The following is a 12,144-nucleotide window of genomic DNA, read 5'->3' on the forward strand; positions in this document are numbered from 1 at the left end:
GGTCTCGCAGCCATGGAGGCAGACATCTTTGCGCTACGGCAGCGCAGAGCCAACAAACTAGCGATTGCGAGATCGCCAAAACGTCACAACGATGTAGAAAAAATAACGGGTATATTTATTATCTTAAGTCTACATGAAATCTATACCCTACACAGACTAATGAAATACTATCTGTAAAATGATCTATGTAAACAAACCTCATCACTTGAGAAGGTAGGTGATGCGGACGTCGTGGAAGACATTTTGTCCCGTAACGCTCGCCGTACTGTTGGGGGGGAGATGTTCATGTTGCTGCAGTCTGCCCGCTAGATGTCGCTAAAAGTTACACACTGTAGCTTTAAGATCAGAAACAAGGTTTTGACAATGCATGGAAGATTTTGTTAGAGGATCAACAATGAGATGAAAGAAGTATAAATGCATAAAACTGAAAATATTTTTTCATTATAGTTAAGTTCTACCAAAGTTCTAAGTTTTACCAAACGGCATTAATAAAATCTAAGAGCACAAAAGACCAGTATGGGGATAACATTTTGAAATTTTTAAAAATCAGAATGAAGTTATGAAGCTGTTTTAAACTTGAAAACGTCTACGATCACTCCTCCATCCAGCTGTAAACCTGTAAAGAAATAAACGGCTGCCCAAACAGAAAATTTACAAGAGATGCAGAGAGGAAAAAGGTGTGAAGGACCTGCAGGGCAACAAATCCGTAGAATCCAAGCTTAATGGAATTTAGTAGAATTATCCCATATTGTCCCCTTGTTTGGAAATTAAGATGGTGGCAGCAAAGCAGTTATAGCTGCACGACGTTCCTATAATATACAAGTTTTATTATGGGTTTCCTCTCAGGTCAACATCTTGACTAATACTCTTAATACTCTTAGAACTTGGAGAGCAGTATCACAGAGTATTGATGCTTCATATTTAATATGAATAAAGGCGTTTTAATGAAAGGTAATATAGTTATTAAACTGGCAGTGTGGTGACCAGAGCATTTGAGTGACAGCTGCTGGAGAGGAGCATTTGAATGCAGGGGGAAGGTTCCTTTTTTACAAAATAGTGTTATTGCAATTTTATTACCTTATTTTGGTAGATTTAATATGACTTATATTTTTTCCCTTTTTAATTATGAAAAAATAAATGTAACTGGTAAATCAAGTGTGTTTCAGCAGGCCTGCAATACATTGAATTTAAAGCAGGCTGTACCATACCTTTAGTAGACCAATATTGCAGGTCCTTTGACATTTATTAGAAGCAATGTCCTCTTTTGTTCCGTTTCTAGATCTGAAATGTTAATTCTGACTATGAAAAAATGCATTGCAGACATCTGGATTACATGTTCGGTCAAGCTAATAAATGACAAAACGGCCTGCCGTAATTTCCGCACTCTAAGACCGTTGACCCGATGACGTATTGTTTGAAAGCTGCTCTGATTGGTCTATCTTCCTGAAAACTTCTGACGTGGTGTATGTGCACTGTTTGAATTTACTATACCGGTGATTGCCTTCCCGACACTTCCGTCTTATCGCAGTAATTCTTTGGTAAATAGTATTTATATTATAGCGGTTTTATCTGGTGTCTGTCGTCTTGAATGAACAGTAGATTTGGGGTAAAAAAAAAATTTTTTAGTTTAGCTTTAGCATTATCAGTACTAGTAAGCCGCTGGTTGCTAACGGTAATGCTAACCCTTTATTTCCCCAAATGTGTCGCTGCGGGGTTTACAGATGCATAACAATTCGCTTATTTTGTCAGGGTTAGGATTATTTTTATTCGGTCGTATGCTATAAATCCCATATTAAATCTCGTACCTTTCTCTGGGGAGTGAATGAAATTAACGATAATATCTCATTTGAAAGAGTTACTACCAAGATGAGCTGGATGGATGAGGGACTGGAGTCAACGGAAAAAAAGGTTCCCATTTAAACATGGCGGTCATGACACAGACGGGCTTTTGATGCAGAGAGCGGTGTGATCCATCTAACAGGGACATTTGTTTCTTTGTAGTCAATGAGGATGATTTGCAAGACCCGTCATGCTGGGACAAGTGGATCAGGAAGAGGCTTCACTAAAGAAGCTCTGAGCGAGTCCAGCGATGAAGAGTTTGATAAGTGTGAGTGATTTATGTGACTCTGGAAGAAACACAGTCTCATTGGAATCTGCCTTTTTTGTTCACCGAATTTTAAACACAGATATTCTTTTCTACACATTGAATTCCTCACACTGAATTTTATGGAAGAGGATTAGGGCCACTGAAAAAATATATATATATTTTAGTTTAATATGGGGGGAAAAGTAAGAATTATGGGTCCAATCTTAAATTTCTCACTGCTTTTATAAGAATTCAGAATTCTGACTTTTTTTTTTTCTCAGAATCCTGACATTTTTTCCTAAGAATTATGACTTAAATCTCAGAATTCTTACTTTTTTCCTCAGAATTCTAAATTTGTTTCCTCAGAATTCTGAAAACGTTTTTCCCTTAAGAATTCTGAAATTTTTTCCCTTAAGAATTCTGAAATTTTTTCCCTCAGAATTCTGAATTTTTTTCCCTCAGAATTCTGAAATTTTTTCCCTCAGAATTCTGACTTTTTTCCCCTAAGAATTTTGAATTTTTTTCCCTTAAAGGAATAGTACACCCAAAAAATGATTAGCCTTCATTTTCTACTCACCCCCATGCTGAACAACACTCTGGAGTACTTTTTTGATATCTCAAATGCATCTGGAGATCTGGGAGGCTTCTTGCTGTCTGCTGACATTCAAATAATGGAGGTCTATGGTGTCCGAGACAGAAAGGTCTATAAAAGTCCACAAAAAACGTGTCAATATTCCTCCATACTGCTCGTCCAATGTATTCCAAGTGTCCTGAGTGGGTAGCATCCAGAATTTACTCGAAACGAAGTCATTTAGAATGTTTTTAGAGCATAAACAGTAGTGTATAGGATTTCCCGACAGCACGCACATGCGCGCTCACGACGCTACGGAAGCCGGCAGACCAAACCAGCGCATTCAGCTCGGCAAAGAACTCATGCTCTTCCTCAACACTGAAGTCCTCAGACATTTTTCTTTCGTTGTTTCTTTCTTTGCACAGGTAAACAGCACATTTCTTCTTCTACGCTTGCATTATCGGCAGAGCAGACGCTGAATGCCTACTTTCATCTGGTTTGGTCTGCCGGCTTCCGTAGCGTCATGAACGCGCTGGCGCGCGCTTTCAGGAAATCCTATACACTACTGTTTATGCTCTAAAAACATTCTAAATTACTTCGTTTCGAGTAAATTCTGGATTCTACCCACTCAGGACACTTGGAATACATTGGACGAGCAGTATGGAGGAATATTGACACGTTTTTTGTGGACTTTTATGGACCTTTCTGCCTCGGGCACCATAGACCTCCATTATTTGAATGTCAGCAGACAGCAAGAAGCCTCCCAGATCTCCAGATGCATTTGAGATATCAAAAAAGTACTCCAGAGTGTTGTTCAGCATGGGGGTGAGTAGAAAATGAAGGCTAATCATGTTTTGGGTGTACTATTCCTTTAAGAACTTTTTCCCTCAAAAATCTGACCTTTTTTCCTTCAGAATTCTGACCTTTTTTCCCCCTCAGAATTCGGACTTTTTTTCCCCCCTCAGAATTCTGACTTTTTTTCCCCCCTCAGATTTCTGACTTTTTGTCCCCCTCAGAATTCTGACTTTTCTCAGAATTGTGGATCTTAATGTAGATGGGCACCATGAAGAAAGGAAATGTGGGAGCACTCAGCTTCACTGACAAAGATGATAGTTGTTTGAGAGGGCCAGTAACACATTGGTGGAAAATGATGGAATTAGGCTTGTTTAGGAGATAGTTTAGTCTCGATAACGGACATTGGTTACGGTTTGATGCTAATATATTTTTTAGCTGTCAGAATTCAGTCAGAATTTTCTGATATTATACCTAAAAGAAATTTAAAAATCAGTTAACTTTTTTAATTTTTTCAGTGGCCCTAATCCTCTTCCATAGAATTTATATCTGGTAAGAATTTAGCAGTAAAAAGTTCAGAATCAGAATCGGCTGCAAAAAAATTTAATTGTGTCATCAGTGTTTAAAATTCGATGTAAAAAAAAAAAGGCAGATTTCAATGAGACTGTTTTACTTCCATATGACACATTTGATTAAAATCTGGTTTTCTTTATAATATATTGTCTTTTATTTTAGTTCTTGTGGAAAACTTCACACCCAAAGCAAAAACCAGAGCCCCGAACCCTCGCAGTGCTGCTAAGACAGACAAGTATGGCAAACAATCAACGAGTCTTTAGTTATTTTTTTTAATCTATGTTTAAACTGTGACACTTTTTTTGTTGTTTCAGCTCAAATGCGCTCGTGGTAAGCTCAGATGATGAAGACAATTTTGAGGACTGTAAGTTCATTGTTAATTTAAATGTGCAGAAAGTTGGCTGTAAGGTTAAATCATGCTCTCCCATTTCTCTTATAGTTTTGCAGCGAGTTAAAACCCCTGCAGCCAAAGCGCAGAAAATATCTGAAAGCAGCAGTGAAGACAGGCCAGTTTAATCTTTAATACTTCTGTTTAAAACATTCCTTTATAATGGCACAAATTTTGATTTCCTCTCTTTTTTTTCTAACAGCCTGAAAAACTTCATTGTGAACGATTTCTCATCTGATGAAGACTTTATTGAAACAAAGTCATCCATTAGAGGTAAATTATATTCAATCTTTGTTTGTACGCACAGTGGCATTAAAAAGTAGCTGCACCCAGTTAAGTTTACTAAACAACTTTCTGCTTTCATTTGGATCAGACTGAAAGAGAATCGATGCAAATTAATGTTTTGAGACATGAAAAAGAATAAAATTGCTGGTCTTTGCATTTGTTTTAGGATTTTTATGTGTAAAGTGTTAAAAAGTTTGTAAATTTGCGAAGCATGTAAACATTTTAACAGCAATGTTATTTTTGACAGCCAGCTTAGATTTAGTCTTAGTTTTCATCCTGAAGATGAAAACTATTATTAGTTTTATTCACATTTTAGTCATCACTATACACTCACCGGCCACTTTATTAGGTACCCCATGCTAGTAACGGGTTGGACCCCCTTTTGCCTTCAGAACTGCCTCAATTCTTCGTGGCATAGATTCAACAAGGTGCTGGAAGCATTCCTCAGGGAGTTTGGTCCATATTGAAATGATTGCATCACACAGTTGCTGCAGATTTGTCGGCTGCACATCCATGATGCGAATCTCCCGTTCCACCACATCCCAAAGATGCTCTATTGGATTGAGATCTGGTGACTGTGGAGGCCATTTGAGTACAGTGAACTCATTGTCATGTTCAAGAAACCAGTCTGAGATGATTCCAGCTTTATGAAATGGCGCATTATCCTGCTGAAAGTAGCCATCAGAAGTTGGGTACATTGTGGTCATAAAGGGATGGACATGGTCAGCAACAATACTCAGGTAGGCTGTGGCGTTGCAACGATGCTCAATTGGTACCAAGGGGCCCAAAGAGTGCCAAGAAAATATTCCCCACACCATGACACCACCACCACCAGCCTGAACCGTTGATACAAGGCAGGATGGATCCATGCTTTCATGTTGTAGACGCCAAATTCTGACCCTACCATCCGAATGTCGCAGCAGAAATCGAGACTCATCAGACCAGGCAACGTTTTTCCAATCTTCTATTGTCCAATTTTGATGAACTTGTGCAAATTGTAGCCTCAGTTTCCTGTTCTTAGCTGAAAGGAGTGGCACCCGGTGTGGTCTTCTGCTGCTGTAGCCCATCTGCCTCAAAGTTCGACGTAATGTGCGTTCAGAGATGCTCTTCTGCCCACCTTGGTTGTAACGGGTGGTTATTTGAGTCACTGTTGCCCTTCTATCAGCTTGAACCAGTCTGGCCATTCTCCTCTGACCTCTGGCATCAACAAGACATTTCCGCCCACAGAACTGCCGCTCACTGGATGTTTTTTATTTTTCGGACCATTCTCTGTAAACCCTAGAGATGGTTGTGCGTGAAAATCCCAGTAGATCAGCAGTTTCTGAAATACTCAGACCAGCCCTTCTGGCACCAACAATCATGCCACGTTCAAAGTCACTCAAATCCCCTTTCTTCCCCATACTGATGCTCGGTTTGAACTGTAGGAGATTGTCTTGACCATGTCTACATGTCTAAATGCACTGAGTTGCCGCCATGTGTTTGGATGCTTAGAAATTAAGTGTTAACGAGCAGTTGGACAGTTGTACCTAATAAAGTGGCCAGTGAGTGTATGTGATAGGTTTAGTCAGTTTTATGTTGCACCTCATGAAACAGCTAACCTTTATATTTTCCAATAACAACCATATTCTTTACCTGACTGACGGCTTTTGCCTAGATACTACAATTGCTGGAGATAAAATGCTGTTGGGCAGAAAACTGATTTTTTTGAAATCAAATAAACTTTTTTATGAATTAATGCCCTACTTTATACAAACAAGTCTCATAAAAGTTGTGAAAATAGCAGATCTAGTTCAACACTTCATATTAGTTATTATAGGTGACAGACAGGCTAACAAAATGTACAATAAAGGAATGGTTTTAAACATACAAGGTTTCCGTCATGAAGCAAACACTTCTTGATCTATAAATTACGCATTCCACACAGATCAATAAAATCTTCATTGCTTCAAAAAAGCAAAGAACAAAAACATTCTTATTTCTACTTTGGCAATTTTGTCTTTATGTCTAAGAATTTGCCCCTTTGATATCGCTGCTCAGGGGTCAAAATAGATTTATATTCATAGGGGTCTGATATAAAAAAAATGACACAGATAATCTACATAATTGCATTATAATGCCATGGTAATCCGCAGCTAAATTTCAAGAATATGTTAACTGAAATGTTGAAATATTCAAAGGAAACAGAGATAATGTTTAAATGGCAATACATGGAAACCTTTACATCATACTTGATTAAATAGAAACAAGAAATAAAAGATCAGTATTTAATTTACCTTTTCATCTGGGTCTTTATCCAAAAATAAACAATATGCAATTAAATATTTCCTTTAGAACAAAAAATCTTGATAGTTAAACAAAAAGATTTTTTACACTTGGCAGAGGCTGATAAGCCACATATACTAACCCTGGCAGAAATGATGGAATCACCGGCCTTGGATGATATTCATTCAGTTGTTTATTTTTTTCATATTTTGTCCCTCTGCTTGGTATAAAAAAGTAACCGTTAAGGCTGACTTATACTCAGAAACCAGGTCGCCTGCGTGTGTCACAGTGAATGCAAATGTGCCCCTGCCCGCTGCAGCCACTCCGCTGCACCTCTCCAAAATTGTAGGTGACCGCAGACAGGAGGCCTCTGATTGGTCAAATCTACATCCACTCTACACTATGCGCAGTTCCTGTTTGGTACCTTACTGGCTTGTTTTGTTTGTATGACCGCCATTGTGGAAAACGACTCGTGAAGTTGGACCAGCTATAAGAGCGAGGTGCGCGAGAACGCTGGGACCTTTTTTCCACCTGGATCCCGCTCTTTTTCGCCCTCATTGTCCCTCCGTTGTCGGACAAACTTGCCCCCACTTCGTTACCTTCTTGACCGTATCTAGACCCACAGCTAGTTCCTGGTTGTCCCTGTTGCGTTGTGGCGTGGAATAAAATAGTGCAGACCACGCTTCAATATTGGGCATAGATCAAAACATTTCTATCACAAGCTCATTGCAACACACTGCTGCTGAAGTATAACCAGCCGTTTACCAACTACCACAGTGTTTCCTAAAGCCAGACAGTTGCTATTTGAAATTACTTTAGTTTTGTGTCATGTTTGTGATCTGCTTTTTTTTCTACAAAATTAAACAACTGACTGAACATTCTCCGAGGCCGGTGATTCCATTATTTTTGCCAGGGATTGTAGTTTATTAATTAGCGAGGGCAGGAAGAGCCATTCTGCTGAAAGTGAACCATCAGTGTGGAACGTAAAGCGCAGGGTGCGCACAAGGACAGCTGGAAGAGCAGAGCAGTTTGTCAGAGTTGAGCGTGCAGTACCGGACCATTCTGGCTTACTTTTCCCCCTGCTTCTGCTGCCATGGTCCATCTGTGGTCATGCTCGCCAGGTGTGTGGTATGACTAAACAGGACGTTAGCAGCATGGCTGACACTGCTTAGCTTGTCTTATAGATCACAGCACAATGATCCGTTTTAAACATCTGACAGACACTCGCTAATTTTTTATTTACTCTCATCAACAAAAACTCACAACCATGTTTAGCTCCTCAGTTCTCGTTATCATCATGAAAAAAAGGAGCGTCAATGAAATAATTTTGTCACCATTGATGAAAACGACCCTGTTTAACACATTTGTTTATATAACCAACTTTAAAATTGTCCTTTTTTCTATGATTTACAAGTTAATCAACTGATGAGTAAACTAAAGACTAAAGACTTTACTCTGCAGTTCGTCCAACGACCATCACTCCAGCAGGACAGCCCTCATTCAGAAGACCCCTCGCCCATTTAAACTCCCCCGTCTTTGTTAGTGACAGCGGGGATGATGATGACGATAACATCGTCAAAAGGAGCACTTGGAAGACTCGCCACTCAAAGCCCAAGCCTCCGCAAAAAGCCGAACAGAGAGAAAACGAGGAGGAAGAGAATCGTTCACCAGCATCACCGTTGCTGCCAAGTCTTTCCTTTTTCCTCCATCCTCCCAGCAACACTCAGACATTAAAGACTTCGCCCATACGCACTCTCTCAGCCCCTTCTAGGCTGGATGAGTCGAGCGGTTCAGAGGAAGAGTTTGGGTCCCTTTTGGAGAGGCTGAAAAAGAAAAATATTCTCACAAGCACCACGGTCACTCCGAAAAACTCTAAAGGTAAAGGCTCTGCTTTGCTTTAACCCTCTGTGAGCTGGTGGAGGATTTCTCCTGTTTGAACATTTTCTTTACTTTCTTTACATTTTAGAATCAGAAAAAAAGGTTGTGCTTCCAACTCCAGCTGTCAAGCCATTCGCAAAACCAAACTCGAAACCAATGAAAGAAAAGCCAGAAGATGTGAAAGCTCAAGGGAAACCCTCCATAGTGAAGCCTAAAGGCAGTCAGACTGAACCAAGACCCGCCACACTGAGCAGGTCGGCCTTTCTTCACGGCTGATGGTTGTCTGCTTTATTCCTGTTGATCTGAGACTAATCTTGTCTAATTTCCTTCTAGGATCCCAGTGTGTAAGACCCCTGGCTGCTTCCTGGACTCCCTCACAAATCCAGGGTCCAAATATGGGTCCAGTTTCAGGACAAATAAGGAAGAACTCACAAGCAAACTATATCAGTTCTATAACACCAGTGTTTTCGACGACAAGGTGATCTCAATCCACTCGCCCCCCTGCTTCACTTGTTTTCTGCATAATTTGTACTATTACTAGTGATGGTGGATACACACTTGGGTTTGTTTTTACCTAAATACAGGCAGCATAGGTATACAGCATTATTGCAATAATAGAAACCAATACATCTTTCCCACTGGCCAAAAAACGTGTTTAAACCGGGAACAATCAGCTTTTAGGGCAGTGGGAAAAGCTCACTGACACGTATTTACCCAAATCAAACGACTAGGCAAGCAAAAAAAAAAATTCGCCTTGGTAACGTATGGACATAAACACATTGTGCCAGTCGCTTCTGATCTAACAAGCTGAAACTAAATTTGAGCTTACATTCCATACAACTGGTGCGACACTGATAAGAGGGATTTGGACAGATAAAAGAGGAAAATAATAAAGAATAGTGATTAGGCTCTGGCTCCCGTACATGTTGCTCTCCATTATTTACTGTCCTGATTTCCGCCGCACTGTCGACATCATCGACGCTCACCCAGCTTGATGCCATCATCAGACATGCAGTGGCATCGCAGCTCGCCAGCGGGGGGTCGGATTCGGCTTTTCGGTCAAATGGGAAAAGAGCCAAAAGTTTTCAGTCAGAAAGCAGCTTAATAATCTTTTGCCTTTATTCTGAGTTTGCTTACTGTGTGTAGCCTCTTTATTTACTGTCATAAGGGAGAGTTTAATAGTAGTTAATAGCTAATTATACATGCTGAGTGAGAACTATGTATGTCTTTAGTTCTAGGTTCAGATGGACCTAGATAGTTTTTGTTTTGTTTTTATGATTGAGTTTCGGCTTTTATTATTTAGATTTTTTTTGGTGGAACAAAAATATAACTACGGAATTAAAAGCTGAAGTTGCTCATTTAATGTGCTGTAAATACATTGCAATGGATTTTAAAATTTTCACATTTTTCTGGGGTTTCATTTTTGAGCAAAAAATATCCAGGAAGAACTCGTCTTTCTCAGTAAGAAACAGCCAATCAGACGCCCGGGTTTCTATTGAATCAACTGTACCCCCTCCCACTGAGTTTGATAAGTGAAGTTGACAGTTTAAATGATTTTATGAGCCCAACTCGACGAAATAACTTAAGTTTGAAATGATGAAATGCAAATGACCCAGCATTAATGTCATAATTAGAATATTATTCAGTTTGGAATTTCATAATTAAAAAGTACATTTAATTATTTAATGATGTATTTAATAAACAAAGTGGTTAGTTTCTGCCATTTTACATTTCATTATTCTATAGTAAATATATATTTCTACCAATTGTTTTATGCTGTAGTTATTTCAGTTTGTCCCTCTTCACCTTCCATACATCTGAGAAGATGCTGCTTATAGAAGCCTGCACAAATAAAAGCAAAGTTTTTTTTGTTTTTTTGGCTTTGATACATATTGGGTATGCACAATATAGTAATTATATGAAATAAGTATTTTCAGTTTATGTTGTGCAAACAATAAAATGATCAATTAACCAAATGCTTAAGTCAAGAGAGTTGATGTCAGGTTATACGTTGCCCCTCCAGCCTGCGTTGCTGTTATGGATCTCCGGGAATAGTTGTGATGAAATTATAGAAGATGGGATTTTTAGACATTAATATTTTAGAAATCTTATTATTCCATGAAAAATTCTGTATCCTGCAAAACCAATTTTATTGGAATGTTTTCTTGACTTTTGTAGTTTAGATTTCATTAAGTCTAATCTAAGAAGAAAGGAAAAAATCCATACTTGTTGTCATGGTTTGCATTACTAACTTTGTTTATTCATGAACGACATCTTTAGCTTCCAACCAATATGTCTGTTACCTGGAATAAGAAGATGCGGAAAACAGCCGGGTACTGCATCACAGGGCAGGAACGATGCGGAGGAAGCCGATACGCTCGCATCGACTTGTCAGAGAAAGTCTGCGACTCTGCAGGTGATGCTCCTACAAGATAAACATTCTGTAGTTCTCACGATTGGTGAAAATGCAGCATCTCAGGCTGAACTCCCTGGTTTATTTCTTTTCTCCATGCCAGATCGCCTTAGAGACACTCTGATCCATGAGATGTGTCATGCTGCCACATGGCTGATAAACGGTGTGAGGGACGGACATGGAAGTTTCTGGAAGATGTATGCACGGAAAGCCACGATCGTACATCCTGAGCTCCCTGTTGTGACGCGCTGCCACAGCTATGACATCAAATACAAGTTCCAGTATCAGTGCACCCGCTGCAAGAACACGTAAGTCTGCGTAATCCTTTTAGTATTATTTTCTAAGAACTGTTTTGAATTCAATTATTCCAAGATTATCCATGTTTATTCAGCGAAGAAAAACATTTTTCTTTTATGTTTCTTTGCAGGATCGGCCGTCACTCCAAGTCACTGGACACACAGAAGTTTGTTTGCGCCCTCTGCACTGGTCAGCTGATCTTACTTACGCCTGTGAAGCCACGCGCTCCCACTCCATTCGCCACGTTTGTCAAAGAGAATTATGGGAACGTGAGGCAGGAGCTGATGGGGCAGAGCCATGCGGAAGTGATGCGAAAACTGAGCGCCGACTTTGCCTCCAAGACCAAACTCAGTGAAAGCTGATGGAGCAGATTTACTGCAAACCTTTTACCTCATTCAGTGACTCTTACTGCCTTGGCTACGGTGAAATTATATCAACTCCTTTCTTTTTTTTTTCCTTATGATTTTGACTGGAAATGTGAACCAGAACAGTCAATCTTTTCAATGTTGTTGTGTTCAGGTAGATGTAATTGTTTCATGACTGGTCATTTGTTTACAAGCAGGGAATTAATTTTTCTAATAAAAATCTGAAACATAAAA

The 12,144-nt window shown here is 39.4% G+C and overlaps 1 protein-coding gene across 2 annotated transcripts; it reads left to right on the forward strand.

The window, feature by feature from the left end:
• Positions 1-1,447: 1,447 nt before the first annotated feature.
• gcna (germ cell nuclear acidic peptidase) lies at positions 1,448-12,144 on the forward strand. 2 transcript variants are annotated; one of them, XM_038299055.1, is made up of 13 exons: positions 1,448-1,538; positions 1,854-1,908; positions 2,002-2,107; positions 4,185-4,257; positions 4,337-4,386; positions 4,462-4,528; positions 4,613-4,683; positions 8,419-8,835; positions 8,924-9,089; positions 9,169-9,313; positions 11,116-11,251; positions 11,352-11,556; positions 11,676-12,144. In XM_038299055.1, the coding sequence occupies exons 2-13, from the start codon at positions 1,867-1,869 to the stop codon at positions 11,905-11,907; spliced, it is 1,710 nt and encodes a 569-aa protein (XP_038154983.1). In that variant the 5' UTR covers positions 1,448-1,538; positions 1,854-1,866; the 3' UTR covers positions 11,908-12,144. The 2 variants fall into 2 exon arrangements, with proteins under 2 accessions (XP_038154983.1, XP_038154984.1); XM_038299056.1 differs by having other exon boundaries at positions 1,536-1,606.

Source organism: Cyprinodon tularosa, unplaced genomic scaffold (assembly GCF_016077235.1).
Source record: "Cyprinodon tularosa strain WSP-4 unplaced genomic scaffold, ASM1607723v1 ctg42, whole genome shotgun sequence".
Taxonomy (NCBI): Eukaryota; Metazoa; Chordata; class Actinopteri; order Cyprinodontiformes; family Cyprinodontidae; genus Cyprinodon; species Cyprinodon tularosa.